The sequence below is a fragment of the Cibotium barometz genome, chromosome 32 (genome assembly GCF_041138505.1).
Source record: "Cibotium barometz isolate CiBa-2024 chromosome 32, ASM4113850v1, whole genome shotgun sequence".
Classification (NCBI taxonomy): Eukaryota; Viridiplantae; Streptophyta; class Polypodiopsida; order Cyatheales; family Cibotiaceae; genus Cibotium; species Cibotium barometz.
This window is the reverse complement of record NC_141077.1, coordinates 46490265-46513350: the sequence shown is the minus strand read 5'-3', so window position 1 is coordinate 46513350 and position 23086 is coordinate 46490265. Positions and strand designations below refer to the sequence as shown.

General features: G+C 43.9%; 1 protein-coding gene across 2 annotated transcripts in view; it reads right to left on the bottom strand.

Moving 5' to 3' along the window:
* LOC147620257 (arginyl-tRNA--protein transferase 2-like) overlaps positions 1-23086 on the bottom strand; it is a 44124-nt gene that overhangs the window by 14493 nt on the left and 6545 nt on the right. For both annotated transcript variants that reach the window (XR_015261763.1, XM_086772436.1), the window contains exons 2-5: positions 21251-21380; positions 3563-3601; positions 3289-3439; positions 2012-3199 (exon numbers count right to left, since the gene is read on the bottom strand). Coding sequence is in view for 1 of the 2 variants with exons in the window: in XM_086772436.1 (XP_086628562.1) it covers positions 2012-3199; positions 3289-3439; positions 3563-3601; positions 21251-21380 (1508 nt within the window). In the remaining variant the exon portion in view is untranslated. The remainder of the gene's footprint in view (positions 1-2011; positions 3200-3288; positions 3440-3562; positions 3602-21250; positions 21381-23086) is intronic.

Genomic DNA, 23086 nt, shown 5'->3' with positions numbered 1-23086 from the left:
CATATTGTAAAATTTAAAGGCAACCTCTATGGGATAAGGTGGGGATAAATATCTTTTGGCTTCATGATGAACCTGGCAAAGAAAAGCTAAGTACTTTTCATGGTTGTTTGTTGTTCACTTAGCAACATTTACTTTTAAGTTTACTTACCCTTGTATGGATATGGAAGGAGAAGTGGATTGTTTCTTTTCTTGGATAGTTTTCCAAGGAAAACTAAGGCTCTCTGTGATGATTCTATCGCTGAAATGCCTATAAACTATGTGTGTTAGAAATGCTTATGGAACACCAGGATATCTATGCTTGTGAGTGATTCTTATCTTATATTTCAAACTTAAGCCCACTCCCCTTCAAGGTGTGTGATCAGAGTACTAACACGAAGTGCAAGTGGTAAGAGTGGACATGACGCTTGGTTGGTAGGGGGCTTACATCTACGCAAAGAGAAGTGTTGACTCACACTTTGTTGACAGGGGACTCATGTCTAAGCCAAGTGTTAGTAGACTAGAATTTGGTATGCTCAGGGCTTGATCTCTATGCTCAAATCCAATGAAGACTTGTCGAGACACTCTTTATTCTTCATCTGCGTCCCTCCTTGTTTCGATCTTCTACTTGGGGCACATGCTTGTACATGTATGGATGCTTGTGGAGCGTAGATGCATTCAATGGTTCAACGGTGTACTGGCGATTGGGGAACACGGAATTGTTCCTTGGAGTTGGTGGATTTGGAGACACGGTTGGCTCTTGAAGCACATGTCCAGCATATACTTATGGGGATTATGATGGTTATATCATATCATTGGCATATGATTTATCTCATTGATATTCACAAAAGGCTTTTGTGCCTGTCTCACATGGCTTTTTGGATTCCCAGAATGGGATTTATTTAAGTAAATATGGACTCATGGATCTCTATGGAAATATATGATTATATATTGATCCTACATTGGTTGAGCCCCCCTTGTCTATTTGATATTTTGGAATGTATATATATATATATGTACATATATATGTATATATGTATGTATATATATGTATATATGTATATATATATATATGTATATGTATATGTATATGTATATCTATATATATATATATAGATATATATGTATATGTATATCTATATGTATATGTATATATATGTATATGTATATATATATATATATATATATACATATATATATATACAAGCTTTGGGAATCTGACAAAGAACCATGCGCCTGAAACAGTTCTTTGTACATGGAGATGGTTATTTGAGCCCAGTTCTCGCATGGGAAATTTGTCCGGCAAGGCTCCGAGGATTTGGGAAGAATCCACGCATGAACACAGGTTTAGAAGCATGTATTAAGGTGTTCACATCATATTTAATGGAGGTAGACAATTTATCTGAACATTTTGTACCATACAATACTATGTACCTGGCCATTCCTGCGGAGAACCTGCTGTGTGTGTACCAGCTGTAACGCACCTATTTGTACCGGCTGCTCCAGCTACTATATCAGGGCACACACACACACATGCAGTTGTTTATGGTTTGAGAATTTATTATTTATGATTTGGCATACTTCTCAGATGAATACTTGTATTTTACTGGCATATGTGAAGGATGGGGAAGAATCAGTACCCACGCAGGAAGAGGAACACATAAACATGGTATTACTGGGCATGTGCATTGTGTACAAAGTCTACCTAATCAACAGTCGCGTTTTGACCATGTGGTTACTGATGTAGCGTGTCCCTTGTATGTTTCCCAACCTTCCCAACCTGTTTGCAACTTTCCATGTTTTTCTTGAAATCAATGAGGAAGGAAACACTACATGATGCATAGCATGAGCAAGTACCAAACAAACTCATAGTTTGTCATCCTTCTTAGACCATAGAGTACCAATTATAATATACTTCGAGATAGAATGCAGAGCTTCTTAATTGATCATAACTCAGTCAATAGGTTATGATGCTGCTAATTATAATCAATAAATTATTGAAGGGGATCTGACAAGATGAAGTGAAGCAACTTACTGAAACCTTACAGGACAAAGGAGCTCGGATGGACGATAGGCCACTTTGTAATGCATCTTTGGACAAGAATGTATGTAATGCCCAAGGTAATAGTATTTCAAACTCTGAAAATCTCTCTTTGCTTCTTGCACCCACTCAATCTCTTTCAAGGCAGAGTATTTTCCAAGGGACAGGAATGACAAGTCTGGATCCCAGAAGAAATAATTACTCGACAGACAAGAGGGCAAGATATCTATCACACCGACGGCCACAAGACGCCCATCGATCAAGTATTGTTGATGAAAGGAGCCGAAACCACAGAAAGAAGCCCGTTCTTCAGAAGGTGGCACAAAGTCCAACGGAGTGTCCACAAGAAACCTTCGAAAAGTTTTTTCTGTGACATCCTCTGCATTCTCATTGTGAACCGCCATCTGGTATCTTCTGTACAAAGCAAACTCTTCTGCATCAAAGGATGATTTTCTTGTGCGAATTTCCAACGTATGCTTTGCACCTGTGACCCCAAGAGGTTGCAAAGATTCAATAGGACCTGATACTACTGTTGATTGCTTAGATTTGGAATCAACTATGCTGCTAGTGGTGCCCGATTTTGTTGTTCTGCACAAATCGGAACCTGTCAGACTGAAGTTGAGGTGGCCATTGCAAGCTTCCACTTTGATACCAGCAAGCTTGTCATAGCTCTGCAACTTCAAAGCAATAGTATCAGCTAGCACAGCAGCCACCTTTCCAAGAACAGATTTGTCTCCTGCATCTTGTAGACATGCATTACTTACTAGCTTACAACCATGTTTCTGCTTCAAAAGTACCACCGCACAAGAGAAAGCAACACTGCAAGTGTAACAGACTTCACCACTTCGAGTTTTCATGCCCCTTTTTGAAGATGACTGCTGAACCCTCTGCACTGTTATGCTTGGAATCTCAACATCAGCAGGATATCCATCATATAAAATGCAGTCTTTGATGGCGTGATCGATTTTGGCAGACAGGATTTTTGCAGTGTCATCCATCTCCACAAGCTTCTGTTTCTCCTTTTCTAAATTTTTGCTGAAGTTTTCCTGTTTTGTATTCTTGCAGTCCATATCCATGTTACCAGTCTCACATTGAAGTTTCACATGGCTTTCGAGGACCACCTTGGCCACTCTATGCTCCTCTTCCTTCGTAGAAGGGCCGGTGTAGATTCCATCTAAATACCTGCATCAAAGAAAATATCCAAAGATGAGCCTTGGCATGTTTCGCCTTTCAAGTTCAATTGGTTTTTATATTAGACTTCTGGTACATACCTTTGCATCCGACGCATTGCACGAACATGTTCCTTTGATTTTTTGAAGGAGTCTACCTTGAGACGGATTGTGTATGCTGGACAACAAGACTTTTCCAATACAGGCCTATAGAGAAACATGCCAGATCTTCTCCAGCTTTGATCGAGAAGCTCTGCATAAAAGATTAGGATCGACATTATAAACTACTTCATCCTTCGGGATTGTTTTCCATCGTTGGCACTAGGAAAGAATAAAACGACATTATGAATATACAGTTTTGCGTTAAGAATATCACCTTGATAGTCATATGTTGATAAGGAGTGAGCCCATAATCCTGCCATGCAGTACACCATCTTTTTCTTAGATTCATCAGCATAAAGTGACTGAAGTATGCACATTCTCTCCGTGAATTAAACCATCATCGTCAAAACATCCTAATGTAATTTAAGAAAACAACCCTACAAACGTTTTATGAAACAAGCATAAGTCATCGTGCTATGTCATAATGAGGACACGTTTCATCTTTCTTTGTAAGGACATGCTACACACTTTTCAATACAATATTTCTGAGAAGAACTAACATAAGCTAATGCCAATAGGCATGTAGCCCAACAGTGAGGACTTGTGACTCACGAGAGAAGGTCCCCAGTTATAATCCCCACAAGCCCCAGTTCGTATCGTGGCTGGTTTGGGACCAAAAATTGCAACACCTTCGGATGGGAAGACCAAGCCTTGCGAGTACAGAAGGATCTAATCATGGGGAAAAAAAGAATGCAAAGACTGCATTCCAAGGATTGGGTGGAGCCTTGAATTTTTCTTAATTTTCTTGGATTTGAGGAGAAAAAATCCCGACTTGCATATCAATGGCCTTGTGACTGTTGGGAATGCCAATGTGATCCATTGGCTGGCAGTTTGTATTTCAAACATGGGAACGCCATTCATGACAGGTATAACTGAGAATGGCGTTGGGGCCCTAAAAATAAACAGCTATGATAAAAATGCCAATGTGATCCATTGACTGGCAGTTTGTATTTCAAACATGGGAACGCCATTCATGACAGGCATAACTGAGAATGGCGTTGGGGCCCTAAAAATAAACAGCTATGATAAAAATGCATCCATATGCAATTTTCACGACACTTCCATCTGTACCATAACTTCTCTTTTTTTCCGACAAGCCTTGGGCCCAATATCCTCCCGTGGTTGCCATTTTCACTGCCAGTAGGTGCTTTTTATCCGCCAGCCATAGGCTAAGTGTACGTGCTCAGAACCCTCATAAGAGGCAAGAGAAAAATGGGGAGGGTGGTTCCCTCCATGACTGGCCACTCTCAGAGGGAAACTACCTCATGAGAGAGAGGAGGGGGGAGAGTGTGTTGTGTGGGGTGCTTGTAATGCCAAGTGATCTCGCCGGCATGATCAGAGAGAAAGGGCCCCCGGTGCCATGTGCACAAAAAGCCCTCGCCTCGTCTACGCATGCAATCCGATCTGCCCCAAAGCTTCCCCCACTCGCCACAGAGGGTATAAATGATGTCAGTCCAAATGAATCCGATGGACTCAACTAGAGGGGTGAGAGTGCCCTTAATGGTCTCGCTGCACAATGGGCTTATCTATTTTCTTTTCAAGTCTCTTTCATTCATTGCATTCTCTCCCGACCCTACTCCGCAATGTTATGTGAGTGAGTCTTCTCATGCACCTTTGTCATTACCCACATCCTTTTCGTGTAGTTATCACTTACATTTTTTTGTTTTATTGAGTGTTATTACATCCTTATTTGACTTTGCTTATCCGCCATTACTTTCCCATCGCTACCCCTCTCACGTGCCGTTCATAATATATCCCCCAATCTCCATCTATTGTAATTACTTACTCTAGATTTGATAATACTCACAGATTGCCTTACAGATTCGATCATCAATTAGCTCCATATTCTAGGAGATTTTAGTATATCTGTGAGATGTGCACATGCTTACACTGGTTTCTATCAGGAGTACATTCATAGTACCGATCCTTCAATCCACGTTGCATCTCACTTTTGTTGATTTTTGGCTCATTGCCACAAAGTAACACCCTGACATTAGTAGGTTCTTCTTTCATATTCCTTTCTCTATGCATGAACCTTAATATTGATGTCCATACCAATGTTGCATTGCATTGCATAGCATCTTCATGTGTTGGCCTGCATATGTGTAGTTCCAAGCAAGGAGACGCCCACTGCCCGTGAACCATGCGTGTGAATTTGTTTGCTAATATGGTTATGTGGCATGTGACAGGTGGTAAGTATTGGTCATAACTAAAGCATTAATTTATAAGTAAGTGTGTACACACTTTATTAAGTTATGGGCAACAAAAACTCACTTATAAATTTTAACCACCCATGTGTTTGCACACACTGATTTCCCAAGATGGACAAAGCTTAATGTCCACCACCCAGATCTTATCTCCTTTGTTCAAAGAGAGCAACCAGCCATGTGTCAGTCCTAGCTTGGACCCCCTCTAGCTTTCCCTCTCTGTAACTTGTCTCAATCCCAAGAGGAAGAACAGGATGGTGAAACAATCTTTCACACCCTCACAAAGGCACCAAATGCCTACCGTAGAAGACTGAGGGAAGGGATCATGTCCCCTGGCTAACGAAGGCTTGCGAAGATGGCCCGACGAGATGAGGCCCTTTATGAGGAGATACAACTGCACATAAGGACACAGATGAGCACCATGCGACAGGAGCTTGAAAAGGAATGGACTTAGCAGATGCATGCCCAAAAGAAAGTGATATACGAAACGCTGAACGAAGAGATATATGCCCAATTGAAGGGAGAAATGCAAGCCCAAGTATGGGTTGAGATGGAACTAGCCCAAGCCTTGATGCACACGGAAATGAAAAAAGAGATGTAGAAACGAAAGAATGACATGCTCCGGGAGACTGACACAACGGTTGCATCATATGAAGGCACCTTGAAGACATGTATGGCTGACCGCGAAAAAGACATCACAGAAATGCAAAACACTTTGGAATCATGTAAGGCAAAAGTGGCTGCGGGTGAGAAGGAAATGCATTCATGGGTTGAAATTGCCAGTGCCACAAAGAAACAAATTAAGGAAGTCAGCCCATGGATTGAAGTAGTAAAGAAGCAGAAGGATACACCAGTCAATAAAGTAGAGGTGATGAATGCTACATTGGAAGAGGAAGCCAAGAGATGGGCACGTGCCTTACATGTGTGCGTAGTTGGTTGGGAAGATAAGGGAAATCCCTAAGAGGATGCAAAAGCTCTTGCAACAAAAATTGGAGCCATTGATGTTCCCATTGCTAGAGCATGGTGAGTAGGCAGAGATGAAACCAAGGCGAAGATATTGATCATCAAGTTTGGTGACTTGGAGAAGAAGAAGGCCTTCCTCTCCAAAAGGATGGCCCTTAAGGGGGAAAAGATTTATTTGGATGTGGACCTTACACAGGCACATATAGCACATTGGAAGGAACACATGCCGCGTGTGCTTAGGCAAGGAAAGAGGGAAAATGGGCGGTATACAAAGATGGCTGAGTCATCATTACGAAGAGGAGGCCCGCCTAACGGTGCGTGGCCTATGAGACCTTGCGATTCACGGCGTGGAATTGCAATGGAGCCCTTAGAACAATGCAGGATACTTTGAGGATACTTTCAGACACACTGATATTGCTATGTATACGGAGACCCATCGACGTACAAACGAGTGGCTTCCTGACGTGCGGGATTATAGATGGGAATCAATGCTCCGTCCTTAGCCACACACAGTAGGAGGTACCAGAGGATTTGGAGGAGTGGCAGTAGTTTTCAGGGAGGAGCTTTGTGACAAAATACATGTGGTACATGGAGATGCAGATTCATTATCAACTTTCTTTGATCTAGTTATCAGAATTTTTGTTCCACAATCAACCAGGTTAAAAGTACAGGTAAATGTGGGTCCGAGTATGCAGAGAGGGGCTCCGTGAGCTATATGTGGCGGTATGCTACTTTTCCCCAGTCCACTCTAGGTTTGCACCATCATAAGAGTCGCCCTATACGCCACTATATGATGATATCATGAGGTTTGCTAGCATGGGAGACATATTACTATAGAGCAGACAAAGCTGTATGACACTCAGGAGGCTATGTACTGGGAGATCACGGCAGAGGATGTAGGGTTGTAGAGATCAGCATAGGATGAGGGGGAGATTACAGATTATGGCACACATTTTCTCACACTCCGGAGTGCACATGGGTTGGTCATATATAATGGCCTATCGAGATGGCAGGGATCAGATGCTCTCACACACTGGAACTCTAAAGGGGGAGAAGCAAGCACAGTGGACTACTTGATGGGATCTCCTTCATTGATACCTGATGTGTGGGGTTTCACGATTTCTTGTTGGCCCATTGGCATAGCAGCCGATCATGAATACCTGAGTTTCACACTAGTAGGTAGATCCCCGAGAGATGGGCCAGCCACTCATCTACCTAGGTACCCGAGATATCAGTTTACACGTGAGACAACTAGGGTTTACCGAGATGCAGTATCTGATGGCTTGTTTGCTTTAGACTCGCATAGCACTCTGGATGAGATTACGAGAGGATTGGCAGGTGTACTACATGCATCCGCCTCATATGTGTTTCCTTGCACTATGATCCCTTCCACCCACCCACCCCCCCTCCGGGCCCCCCCACAGCACTGCCCCACAAAATAGTTGATATGATGATGAGTGTCGTGAAACACGGGCATAGCTACAGCGTGAGATTGCCATTGGGACAGGCTAGGATGATCTTTCGGTGCCTTGTGCGGAAGAAGACACGAGCCTACCTGGCTAAGTTAGAGGAGGAGATCTATCAACTCTTCCTGGGGAAGGATAGCAAGAGGGCATGGAAGATGTTTCAGGAGAGACAGCTTGGTAGTCCGATTACTGCACTTGAGGCATGGCATGCTTATGCTAGAGTAGCTATATTATGCACCAGGACAGCCCCCCACCCCCCCTCCGCTAGTAGCTAGACCGGCTAGCAACACCTTTTTTACTATGCGGATGGTTCTAGATGCGTTAGATAGGTTACAGAATGGAAAGGCACAGGATCATGATGGGCTAGTTATGCGCACGATACTTTGGCTCCGCTGATTGTACATGTGTTTAATCGTGCCATTTGTGAGGGTTTCCCGGCAAGCTGGACAGAGCGTCATTGTACCACTCTTTCAGAATGGAGACCACATGGTACCAAGCAACTACAAGACGATCATGATTGGTTATTACTTGGCCAAACTATATGGCTCTATATTGGAGTCGGAGCTCAGCCGCTCGACAGAGAGGCATGGTCATCGAGCATAGGGACAGGCCGGCTTCAAGAGAGGATTTACTACCTTGGATCACATACTGACACTTTGGGCACTTATTGAAGAGAGCAGGGCACAGAAGAGAAGGATATACTGCTACTTTGTGGACTTCCGCAAAGCCTTCGATACCGTACCACATGCCAGGCTTATGCATAGATTGCATGACATTGAGGTACCCAAGAATATGCATTGAGGGATATATGCTTTGTATGAGTCTACGACAGGCAGAGTCCGAGCTCCAGGCGGACTATCCGATATGGTGACCAGCACGATAGGGGTGAAGCAGGGATGCCCACTATTACCCACCCTCTTTGGACTGCACATTGATGTGGTCTCTGATTATGTAGACAGATTGGGAGGCCAAGGGGCAAGCCTAGCAGGGATGTTGATACCCATCTTATTATTTATTGATGATATTGTTCTAATCTTAGACTCTCCGGAGGGATTACAAAGACATCTGGATGCATTACATGCAGTCTGTGCGGATAGAGAGACAGTGAACCTTGGGAAAACAAAGGTTATGGTGTTTAACACCACACAGGCATGGGTGACGAGATCAAAGCCTCAGTTCACTTTCCGAGGGGAGCTGGTTGGGTACATCAGGTCATATGTCTATTTGGGAGTTACTTTCACAAGATTGCGTTTCTCCCTGAAGGAGGCAGCAGCAGCTAGCTTAGCTTGAGGGCGATGTGTGCATCAGATCTCGAATGACCGCATTTGTCAGCTATGCTACCAGGAGGCAGAGACAGAGGAGCACTACATTTGCCGATGTATTATGAGATCCAAAGGAGATATCACTGCCTCTTCCGAGAGGATTTTGGGCCGTTACGCAGGGCCATGGAGTTTGAGGATCAAAGATGCCTGGGATTGTTCCTACTTGAGCTCAGGAGACACAGAGAGACCCTCTTGGTAGACAGGAGACCGAGCCATGATGTACCTAGACAGAGGATCACAGAGGATCCTGACAATTTCTTCAGCACCAACAGCCCAGCCCACACCTCCTGATACCTCCTCCATCGGGCCATCAAGGCACCAGCCATGCTCCCAGGGAGTCACCACTGATAGAGCAGTCAACTTATGTCACGCTCGTCGGCCACTCCCACCAGGATCCCGACCAGAGCATCCTCACCATCGCCAGATCAAAGCCATTATTGCTCGGCATCAGAGGCGCCTACCTCGCTTCTATGACCTCTCCATTCTAGAAAGCCCCATGGTGGAGATATTTGATCTGAGAAGAGGGCAGCACTTCAACTAATCAGCATACATGGATCTACTTGATATACATTTTCCAGTATTTTCTACTCAGTATCATCTAGGAGTCTTACTTACAGTTCTTATAATTGTAAGATAGTCAATTTATTGTAATTTTCAGTTTCATTTGGTTGTTCTCTTTGATGAGACACCAACTTCAGATGTACTCTCAGTTTTGAACTCATAGGCCATTATGGCCTCTTAGAGACGTTAGTATATCATTTCATTTCTGCCTGACACTCCACATTGAATCACATCTTCACACTACGGGGAATCATTGAGGAGGGGAGAGCTCACGGGTGTCGGATATACTATTGCTTTGTGGATTTCTGAAAGGCTTTTGACACTGTCCCACAGGCCAGATTGATGAGGAGACTTCAAGATATGGGAGTACCAGCATATATACTTTAGGGGATCGGAGATCCTCACACTTTACGAGTCTGTCACTCACCGAGTATAGGTCCCAAGGGGTCACCCAGAAGTCATACACAGCACTATCGAGGTGAATCAGGGCTGCTGCATATCTCCTACTCTATTGAGGTTATACATTGATGAGAGATCCGCACCGTAGTTTACATATAGTGGGGAGCGCGTGGAGCATGTGACCTCTTATGTATATCTTGGGATCACTTTTGCTGGACCAGAGTTCTCTATGCAGAAGGCGGCCGAAACCAGATTAATGCAAGGCTATGCAACCTTGGCCTCACTTAAGAAGCAGTGCTCACAGATTCAATTTCATAAGCCGAAGACAAGGCTCTGGCTATTTGACACACTAGTCACACCTACACTATTGTATGGAGCTCTCATCTGGGTCCCAGTTTGTACCACAAGAGGAGACGGATGGGGGGAGCAAGTAAAGACAAACATGGAAGAGGTATATGATGGGTGGAAGGCCCCTAGTGAAGATGATCTCGCACATGATTAGGAGTAAGCCTTTGGTGCCACATGAAATTGTGTGAGCGGAGATGGGGGCTGCACCGATTGTGGCCGAGGCTCTATTGACGTGCTAGCACAGATTATGGGAGCTCCCACCAAATAGATACCCCTGAAGTCCTCGAGACAGTTGGCACTAGACAAAGACACGCAGTATTGGTATGCATAGGTGAGCACTTGGCTCGGTATACATGGCATGCAGATGGGGGCATTCTCCCCGTTTCAGTATAGCATAGGGGCCCCCTCCTTTGCTATCAGCCACACAGAATCTTTGCCGTTTTGTAAAAGCATGGCACCTACAGTATCTTCACCCATAGAAGGATTTACATAGAATTCCTTATTCCAATCAGGAGCTTGCACAGAGGGTAGTGCAGCAATAATCTCTTTCACCATTTGGAATTCTTCTTGACACTTAAGAGTCCACTCCAAGGGGTCATATTTAGCTGCCTGCTGTAAAGGATAAAGAAGCTGAGAAGATAAAGAGATAAACCTTGACATATACTTCACCTTTTGGATAAAAGTAGCCAACTGTTTTGTATCCTTAGGTGATGGTAGAAGTATCAAAGCCTTCACTTTATCTGGATTAGCTTCAATCCCGTTTTCACTTAAGAGTCCACTCCAAGGGGTCATATTTAGCTGCCTGCTGTAAAGGATAAAGAAGCTGAGAAGATAAAGAGATAAACCTTGACATATACTTCACCTTTTGGATAAAAGTAGCCAACTGTTTTGTATCCTTAGGTGATGGTAGAAGTATCAAAGCCTTCACTTTATCTGGATTAGCTTCAATCCCGTTTTCAGAGACCATATGCCCCAAAATCTTCACTCTAGGTTGAGCAAAATGACATTTCTTCGGGTTTAATTGGCCTCCACATTCATCGTACCTTCTAAAAGCCATCTCCGATTTTGAACAATGCTCAAACCTGGAGCTATAAAGGCAAAAGTCATCAATAAAATCCTTAACAAACTTCCCAAGGAAGGGAGAAAGTACCCAATTAGCCCATCTCTGATACCAAGCACAACCATTAGAGAGCCCAAAAGGAAGGACACAATAACAAAAACAACCCCATGCTGTGACAAAAGTGGTCTTTCTCTTATCTTCAGGAGCTATGGAAAGTTGAAAGTAACCTGAAAAGCCATCACAAACGCTATACCTCTCATATCCTGCAATAGAATCCAAAATGTCATCCAACGCCAACTTTGTTATATAGAGGCTTAGACACAATCCCACTATATATGCCGATGCCCAGTATACTATGAGATCAAGGGGAGGTTCCATTGCCTCTTCCAAGACGGATTTGGACCACTTTCCAGGATCATGGATTTCCGAGACCAGAGATGCCTAGGGCTCTTCCTTCTAGAGCTCGCCACACACAAGGAGTCCTTATTGCAGCCTAGACCACCTGCACCCGCCTGAGGATCAGCATAGAGATGCCTCACTGACTTCCACCAGACTAGAGCTCCGAGAGCAGATCCACCCACTACACTCAACCTCTAGGTTGACGCAAGAGCCCGGCTAAGAGGAGTGATACTAGACAAAGCCATCGAGCTTTGTAGAGCCCGAGGCCCCGACCCCATGGCCCCCGCCCATGCTTGCGTCGCCATAGAAGGATTAGAGCAATCATTTCCCACCACCACAGGACTTTCTCCCGCCGGCTCAGCTTTACTACATTGGGTACCATGATGCAGTGCCCTATGCCGGATATTTTAGGGTGATGTGAGAGCTTGATGCTCTTTGTATTGGTATCAATTTTGGCATTTCATCCCTTGTTCCTTTCTTTTTTATTCCATGGACATGATGTAATCTTTTGGTCTCATAGGTCATTTTGGTCTTTTTTGACGTTGTTAGAAATTTCGGTAGAGCAACCTATAGCCTCTCTATAGCTTCCCCATCTTTCTTAATCAATAAGAGAACACCCAAGAACCAGCAAAACATCTTGACTCAGGATCTTTGCCTAAAGACCATCTGCAGCTGCTTACCTTTTCTCAATTTTATTTAACTAACAAGAACACTCAGCTGTCCAGTAATGCCATGAAGCCCATTTAACGAAGTTGAAAGCGCAGCCTGCACCATAACCACGACCATTCCTTGCCCAAAACACATCGTCTGATTTCTCTTCCCCATGATTAAGTGCTTCCTGAAAGGTTCATCTCAAAGCTTTCCCATCTTTTGATCAATCGGGCCAGATTTCTGCAGCATCTCCCTCATATTTTCTTGCCCCCCCAAAAAAAACTTTTGATATGGCCTGGCTCCTCTATTATTGCAGGCATCTCCTCAGCTTCCAACCTTTCATGCAGTTTCTATTTTCAAGCTTCAGCCAGAAGCATGCCATTTGTCCTTCCCCTTCAGGACTGTCTATTGTTCCCATGCAGATTCTAAACTCAGCTTCCACGTGGTGAAGTCCATCCTTAACTGTGGTGGCCACCACCTCGCCTTCTGAGTACAGGCTAAGGCTTAAACCTTAGCAACATAATATTAAATTAAAGTGGCCTTAGCCCCTGTTCCACCTTATGCCAAAGTCCCCACAATCTTCTATTACTAGTAGCTTCAGCTGCACCAATATCAAAAGGATGCAAACTATACATACTCTATTATCTTCACACCTCAAGAAGCATAGTGCATACTAACAATCTATAGACACCTCTCCCTTCACAAGCTTAATAAAACCCAAAAACCTGAACACACCTTCTATGGCAAACCAGCAAACACCTACACACTACTTCTTTTGACATAAAAAACAGTTACTAGAAAACTCCCAACAACGTCAATATAACTTTCTTTCTCTCTTCTTCCTCTGTCTAGAAGTCGGCACCTCCTTTCATGAGGCCTTATGGCTATATTTTCTGCACTTTCTCCTTTCCTACACCATATCCAAGCTTGCTAGAGTGTTTTCCAAGCTTCCAAGAGTGTTTCTAGGCCGTTTTCACTCTCCTACACACTCCCAATGGCTGAAATTCAGCAAAACAGTCCTTTTCTTTGCTGTAATTTCTGCTCTTTTGGCCGAGAACCCTAATTTCAGCCTTCCTTTCTTGAGTTGAACCATAGGGGAAGCTTTCCCAAGGTTCTCTGCATCCATTTGAAGACTTTTGTCGTGAAGGATCACGACAAACTGAAGACTTCAACACTCTTCCATCGCATAGACTTCAATTGACATCAACTCTACTTGCAATTGGTAAGCTTTAATGGCCAATTATGGCAGCAAGTAGCAGGAGGGAGAAGCAAGACTCCATGTTCACATACCTTGTGTAGTGTTCTCTTGTCCTACGTGCTCTCTTGCAGATTGTTTCTACCATGTGTGGGTGGAACAATAGGAGAAGATGGTAGGAAACATAGGCACTTGAGAGGGTAGTGTGAGTTTGCAGATCTTCACCGACAACCATAATGTTTGCAATACTGTATTCATATGCATTGGTATGGAAATCTAGTTAGAAATGCCCATGACACTATGCACTTGATTCTCCCAAGACTAATATACACTATTTGAGGGAGGAGCCGGCCATTCCGGCTCATTGTGAGTCTCTTGTCAATTGCCCAACTAGCCACGCACCCACCTAACCAGCCACGCACCTACCCACCTACCCACCTACCCACCGTTCCTACATTGTGCATGGATAAAACCATCGCCCGTGTCTTGATCTTTTGGTGGTGTGGTGACCAAGCCACATTGTATCAGAATGCCAATCAAGTGATAGCTCAAGTGGTGAAGGTGTTTGCCTAGGACCAAGAGGTCTTGGGTTCAAAACCCCCCTTGGTGCTTCATCGGCGGCATCACCTACGGGCGGATAATCAAGTGCCTACGGGTGGTGGAACATCAATAACTACGGGAGGATCTTGGGCCTAAGGCTAGTCAGGGAAAAAAAAACCATTGTATCAGCATCAGGTTCAACAATGCTAAACACTGATGATGTCCCCAATAAAGGTGCACAGTCCAAGGAGAGTAACACGAGACATGGAAGAAGTTCCTTGGAGGTTGGTTGGTGGTGTTCCACAAGATCCAAGGGGAATGGCAGTCCTGTGAGTCGAGTGCCACTCGAGGCATACCAGGAAAGACTTTCAAGCAACAGTTCCAAGGGAGGATGATCCTCCAAGGGGTGGAGTGAGAGTGCCAGACTCAATACTCAAGAAAAGAAGACCAAAGAAAGTATTTAGGGAGAGGGCAAGAAGGCAAGGGGACAAGGTGGAACAAATGCACAAATCTTCATCAGATTTGGAGTGGATTTGGAGACCGGGCAAGGTTTTCAGACAAAAGGTTGCTAGGAAGGGAAGGATGACAGGTTTGGGAGTCCATGACGAGACAAGGGGATGATGACAATCATCCAAGGTCAGAAGTTGGAATCTCGTCATCAAGTTTAGCAAAGGCAGATGTCATGTGCATGACATGTATATGCTAATCCCAGGGCTATTTCCTGAAGGGCAACGGATAAACAGGACTTTTAGGGCATGAGCAAGGGCTAAGGGAATCCCAAGAGGCATATTGTTGATACTGGATCTAGCCGACAGGGTGCTAGAGGTCCATGTGGCTAGTTGGCAGCAGATTGCATATTTGGTGTATTTTTCTGCTAGCCGACAACAGTCGGCCAGCCCACAGGGGAGTCCCAAAGCCTATAAATAGGCTCAGCCAAGATTCATTAGGCTTATTCAATTCCTTTGTGAGCTGAGTCATAGACTAGTAGCCAGATTGTACTTTCTTTTTGTACACTGAATATACAGAAACTCAGCTATCTCTCTCTTCTCTCCATCTTCTACTTGCGTTTTGCATCAAGCATGTTCCAAGAAAGGTGTTTAGGGCTGAAAGAAGACTCCCAAAGCTTCCGCATGTGACATGGGACTTAGTGGCATCTCCTATCTCTAGTAGATGCCCATCAGGTTGGCAGTGCTTTCGTGCAAAGCCCCCATCTCTGGTCGATGCCACCAGAGTGGCAGTGCGGTGCCTTCAATGCCGGTGTGTGCACACCTCATGTATCCATTGGTGGTGCGCTTTCATTTCTGGATGGTCCACTGAATGCTCTCGGCATGGTACAGTGGAACGGTCCAACGTCGGGGTGATGTGTGGCATCCAAGGATGGTCTAGTGTGGCACCCTAGAATGGTCCGGCCGATACAGGCCAGTGCGAGCACTCCTAGAGATTACAATCAAAGAGAAAGTTATTTGCAGTGTAGTAACAAGATTTAGTGTTGGTGACATTGAAGATACAATGGCATTCCGAATGGCTTTGTTCTTACAAAGTATCTAAAGACTTTTCGAAGCATAGGTGCAAAAGTGTAAATTCCACATCCCAAAGATCTAAGATCAAATAACATTCCAGTTTAATAATCTTTTCGATACCACTCAAGAAACAAAACTATGGAAAAGCAAAAGTTCCTAACAATCCTTCCTTTTCAATGTAATTTTTCAATAAAGATTCCATACATTATAATTATCTTTTTAATCAATAAAGGATTTATAACCTTTTCAAAGAATCCAATCCTCCCAAACCTCATTTAACCTCAATGTGAATTGTCAAATTCACATAAATTGAAAATGTGTTGGTATATGGCATAGTTCGAGAGATAATCTCACTCTCTTTCAATTATACAAGTACTATGCTGAGACATTTACCCTTTCACTGCATAATTCTTACTTACCTCCGTTACGCTTACCATATTCCATAGAAGAGATGGTTTCATGAAAAATATGGGAATAATAGCATACTTGTCGCGGTTGACGTTGTTCGCATGAAGTTGTTCACAAGGACGCTTCACATCATTATTTTTTACCTTTTTCATTCAAAAGTCATTCCTTTTTAATCCCAAATATATGCAAATTTCTTCCATTTCACATATTTTACATACCCTCATACATGTCGTTCATTGTCCATGATTATCTCTATTTTCTTAATTATCAAAAAAATCTAAAATAAATTTTTTCCCATTAATTTTTTTTTCAAAACATTATCGTTATGATTTTACTATTCATCCTAATGCATTTCAATCATTTTCCAAAGATTCATCGTTTTCGACGTTTGTACATTTTTACCGTCTTCATAAACACCAACACTGTTTTGAGCCCATGGAAAAGTTGTCTTCTCAATCCTATAACACTTCCTCATACTTGGATGGATAATAATTATTGACCAATGATGCAAGGCTCATTAGTTTATTCCCCTAGACCTAAATGACACTAGGGATGAGACATGAAGGGTCACAATATGTCATGGGACATCTTTCACATAAAAAGGAAGTTATGGGAAATGTAATTCAAGAGTTTTGGAGTAGATTCAAGATTCAAATGCCAATGTCAAGAACTATGAAGAATATGGTGAAATCTTTTATCTTGGTGCTTTATTATAAGAATGATGAGTCTAAACACACATAAATTACATATCTAATGAAAATTCATTCTTTGGTGAAGTAAATCCATGGGAGAGTAAACAAAAAATAAGATGATTGTGTTCTTGTTGTTAATTGTGATTCATTATGTGATTCTATATATCATTAAAATGTTCATACGATTATTTGTTAATCATAAGATATATTTTCTTGCAAGAACATTCCCTAGTAAAATGTTGCTCGTAAGAGTATCAGTATTGTGGTCCATTTATAGTACTTAAAGAAAACAGATGTTTTGTATTGACAAGATTCCTCTCTAGGGAGGAGTACATATTTATTAAGTCTGAAGGACTTCACAAATGCTTGAGGTGGCCAATGTGAGGTGGAAATATCTAAGGGGATAGATGTTAGTTGAAGGGCCCATAAGGGTTTATACCTTAGAGAAGCAATCGGCCACATGGCAAGCATTGGGGGTAAGAAGGTTTGTGGCCTAGCATTTGAAAGAAGCCACAAATTAGAATGGGCCACACAATGGTTGGTTGGAGAATACTAAAAGAAGTCCTCAGCTGATTTAGGCTTATTAAGCTAATGTGTTGTTGTAGCATGCGCTGAGCTAGGACCATGTGAAACAACGGGGCTTTGTCTTTAAACCTGAGTTTAGTGAGTTTAGCAATCCTTTAAAATAGCATACATGAAACTGAAAATAGATGGCGCAACTGAACCCAACTAGCATCTAATGCTGAGTCGGCTGCTAGTATCGGGCTGCTGGGGCTGGTCGGGTGGGCTGCTGGCTGACTGATTCCCCAAGCCCATGAAGGGCTGCCGATTGGGTCTTGTGAGCATGGCTAGGGGCTTGACTACCCCTTGCAAGGCTAGCCATCACTTGGGCTGCCTTGGGGCTGGCCTTCAGGCTGGCCCCCTTCTACATTAGATGCAACTACATGCTCCTAATGCAACTACTGCTAGGGCTGACCTCTACATGCTCCTAAATGATGAATGCTTGCTGAATTCTCCACAGTGGGTTAAGAGGACTGATGTGACACTGAGACTGACCTACGCAGCTCATGCCTTACGTGTCCCGGACTGGGATCACAAAGGAGTCACGGCATACGACAAATAAACCCTAAAAGGTCCCACTTATGTACATGAATTTTGCACTGTTGATGAGCCAGTTTGCCACCGTGTACCACAGTGCATGGGTGCACGTGACAGTTGTTAATCTCTTGATACTGAAATAGGGTTTTCAAGGGATTTGTATCAGTGATTAGAAATTAACTAATAAGCCTTCGAGCTAATCCTGAAGGCAATGTCACTAGATCTCTTAGGGATCGCCACACCGGCTGCACCATCGGCGTTCATGAGCGCAAATGCCCACCACAAGACTCCTTTGGACGGTGACCAGCCACAAGAAGAGTGTAATCTTCCTTGATCAAAAACTATCCCAGGGCCACCTCCAAAAATTGAAGTAGAGGAACATGCTATGAATCCTTCAATAGGCAATTGATGTGGGCATGCCATCAATCCCATGTAACTAGATTCTTTGAGAGGGGAGGGGTCAATCTAGCATCTATGATTGTGAAAACCGACTATTCACACCTGTTGTTCCGGAGCGCAGGAGTTCTCAGAGGCGGTCCACATGTATTGTAGACAGCCCTGGCTGCCCACCATGAAGGCGTATGGGGGATACCCCTCTCTAATGCCAAAGATTTCAAGAGGGATGCCACGCCATGAGAAAATTTCCACCCATATAGGGGGCGGCAAAGCTAGAGAGGTTAGGGAATGGCTGAGTCAATGTAAAGGATCACGTTCCTCCCACCAGTTTTGGGTGCCATAAGTGAATCCACAAGCCCACTGACCGTGCGAGAATGGAGCTCAACCAACAGTAGAGAATGTGTATGGACTGGAAGCAAGGCAGATGAGAATGTTCCATATTAAGGACTCTCAATGGTGCTCGTCGTGCCAGGTGAAAAACATCCCACGCTCAAAAGAGGCTACCCGAAAATTTGTCAAGGAGGTGCCAAACTTCTGGAGAGAAGCCTCTGAAAACATCCAAGGGGTGTTGGGTACCACTGTGAGTAGTGGTGCAGGATGCCAGACCAAAGATAAGTTCTTCCATTCTAACCACTTGGCTACAGGCAACAGATGACGAGTTCACAGCAAGGCGCTTCTCTGTACCAACAGATGACGAGTTCACAGCAAGGCGCTTCTCTGTACCATCAGATGCGCAACCCCCCTTTTTGGGGTGCTGGACATTGAGTCTCCACACCACCTTGGCCGGTGTTGCCTGTCCCTGTCCTCCTACCCAATAAAAGTTGCTGATCAACCTTTTATGCCTGGACAATGTAACACCAAGAGAAGGCCTACGGGCAGGGAAAACATTTACTGATGCATAATATCTACATGCCTAAGGGCGGGGAAAAAATTCACTGATGTAGGATATCTCACTGGAAGGGGAAAAAAAAACACCAAGAGAAGGCCAAGAGCACCATGTTCGCTACCACCACTCTCCCTGGCAAGGAGAGCCACACAGAGTTCCAATACAAAAGGCTTTGTTGAATGCTCAAAAGTAGGGGAGCAATATGTGCTCCGCAGAAATGTCAATGCCCACCTTAGCACCCAAAGGTAGTGCATGAGGGTGCATCTGGGAACCAGTGAAAAGCCTCAACTGGACACCAAGTCGGAGTGGGGGAGGGGCCTACCCAGAAGCAAGGCAGAACTCCTGGATTTCTGAAGCAAAGCACTGCAGGTTCCCCTCTGCCCTAGGTAAGCTGCAGCGTCATCTGCAAATTCTGGATCTAGGAGCTCCACCAGCATGAAGATGGGAAGACGAAGGCCCTGTAAACCTGTACCCTAGGAGCTCAAGAAGTTGTTCATAGCCAGGGGGCCAAGGGGCAACCTTGAGGAACTGGGCAGGAGATCGGAAACCACTCTCCCTGTGCTACCTTGTATGTAAACCTGACTATGGGCGGAGTAGAGCACGAATATCCATCTCACCCACGAGACTGAAAAGCCCATCCCAAACATAGTACCTTCGCAAAAGGCCTTGTCCACCCTATCATAGGCTTCTCACAGTCAAGCAGGAGTAACCCCGAATTCTACTCACAAAACTAACCACCACCAACAACACCCCCCCCCCCCACACACACACACACACAGTAGCCTCCTAGAAAATGTTGACAGTGATCCTATCCCAGATAAAACGTATAAAACATATCTATATGCCATGAATCAAATTTAGGAGATACATCTCAGGGCAAAGGCTGATGGCTTTGGCAAGGATTTTGCAGGTGGTACTTAGCAGGGTGATGAGCTGCCACTGTGAAACCTCCAACCGGTCACTTCCTTCTTTGGGAATCAAGTGGATGAGGTCCTCAGTACGACGCTCACGGAGGATCGTTTGGACATGACCTCATTACAGGCCATCCAAAAAAAATGAGGTCCGCATGCCAAAGGAAGAGAGAGACCAGTAGCCGATCCTTGCCCAGGCATTATCGCCACGAGAGGCCAGTCGTGCACGAAGGGAGAGTCCAAGAAATTGCTCAACCAAGGGAACAACAGCTCTAGTGTGCTGCCAGGACACATTAGCGTGCCCTATCTTGCTGAGGGAGTCTGCATCAGCTATGAGGAATGCTCAGTAGACGTCGGAGGAGAGGGCTTAGACATGAAATCTTCCTGTCCTTGTCTCCTACCTGCATCCAGAAAGAGGCGTACCCGAGGGTCTTGAAAGAATGTCTTAGTAAGTTATGTTGCAAAATGAGGCATAACCAACCAATATGCACTGTACATGCTCAAAAATAGACATACTATAAATAAATTAGAAATCAGGATGTCATCCAGAAAAGATACAATAAACTTTGCCCTATACAACCAAATAAGATTGTTCTTTTTTACGAGGGAGTTACTAGTGCATTTGTGAGTCCCAACTGGTAACACATCAAGTCATCCACCCTCCACAAATAATACTTGTTTGCAGCAATAATTCTAAGAAGACCCTTGTAGTCTACGCACAAGCACATAGGCAAATCCTTTTAGCTAACCACAATCATCAGCAAATGTCTTCAAAAGAAACAGAACCAATACCTTCTATTATGAGATTTCATCCACTAAGGCAAGTAGCAACAAGTTGTAGCACCTAGAAACCATGGAGAAAAGCACTAGGAATGCTCACCATATGCAAAACTTGTTGGTGCATTCGACTTGCAATAGCCGCAAGGGCTCGCATACAAACCCTGATCCTCAACCACACTTGGCTCTCTTCTATCCATGTCACATTTAGTGTTACAAAGGCCTCTTATGTACTGCAGCTTGCAAGTGCAACTCATTAGCCACACAAAAAGACAACCCGTATCCTTGATAATCATGAGGCACTTCATGGACTTCAGTATATCATCATAAAATGTGTTAACCTTGTGTGTGCGTGTGTGCGTGTGGAAGACTGGAATGTCCAACCTTACAAATCGAGACAGCAGATGCACTTATTTAAAAACAAACAAAGAAACGCTAGAAAACGTTTTTGCAATGAATACGTAAATAAATTTCTGAAATTTTAAAGTTTGACTGAAAGATAATTTCTAAAACAAGAAAATCAGCAAGTTGAGATTTAAATCAAGAAAAGAAGTCTATACAAGTTAGAAGCAAGAAAGAAAGGAAGATATATTGAGTGTCTACTAAAGACCCAATGGTCCTATGAGACCAAAGTGATACAAAAAAGTCCATGGCATATCTCATCATGGAACGGAAAATAAAACGGAAACAAATCAAAACTACTCACTGGAGTGATACTAAATATATCAAGCATGGGGCTAATGAGTATGGCCAAGAGGTCTCCTTTAGCTCCGTCACATGGAAAGGTAGCTCGATGGCGATGGAGCAAGTCCCAGATCTGGAGCTGATGAGAGGATCGTGGCCGACGTTCAAGAGGCCACGGCGTCGGGCATGCTGTCATGTGCATGCACATGGACATGCTTAATCCCAGGCTAATCCCTGATTTGAGTAACAGATAAACACAGTTTTGGACATGATTAGGGTCTTGTCAAGAACTGGAACAAATTCCAGAGGACATGTTTCAGGTCGGCCAGGTGTGGAGAGCTTTCTACAGGTGGTCAACAGCTTTTCAGCATTTATCGTCCAAAGGACCTGGCCGACCAGCAGTCGACCAGGTCACTTAGTGTTCCAAGGCATATAAAAAGGCAAGGTTACGATCAGTCCATTCATCTCCCCCCAAGGTGAGATAGGTCTAGATTTAGGCTTTTGTTATCCTTTTGGGAAGTCCAAAGGCCATATATGATGTACCTTTTTGTACTATATGAATATACTGAATATACAGCCATCTCTCTCTCTATTCCTTGTCTATGCTGATTGTTCTTGCATCAAGAGAGCTTAGGGGCAATGTTGGCATGTCCTATCCTGCTTGGCAATGGCCTCTACTCTCCCCGTCTCTACTCTTAAGGCACTTACATTAGACTTGAATCTGCCCAATCATGATATGCATGGCATGTGACGTGTCTCTATGCACATACCCAAGCCTTTGGATAAATCCATCCATTGTGGTCCGTAAGTAATTATTGCAGCAAAACTATGTCTTTGGAGATATCTCCAGAGATGCCAACGATGTAGTGTGAGATTTGAGACCAAGGAGATCATAGAGGATAAATTGGTTGATATCCTGATGAGTGAGATGAAGGGAGGGTGCATCCAGGTTGTTCTGGAAGCAAGTGGCCCATGTGAAGCCCGTGTGTGAGAAACCAGCGATTGACTTCAGTATACCACACCCTATTTTGCCCATGCTTTACCACCTGTCAAAAAGATTCCAATGCAATCTCGGTAGTCTATGTGCAAATTATATCACTATCTGGAAAAGCGCATTCACTATTGCTCCAAACTCAGCAAGAATGATAGGGTGTGGCACTAATGTTTTTCTCCGGATAATGCAGGAAACCATCATAACCTGAAACCTCTTTATCCTCCTCCCTAAAATCTAGTCCCCAAAACAAGGAATCATACA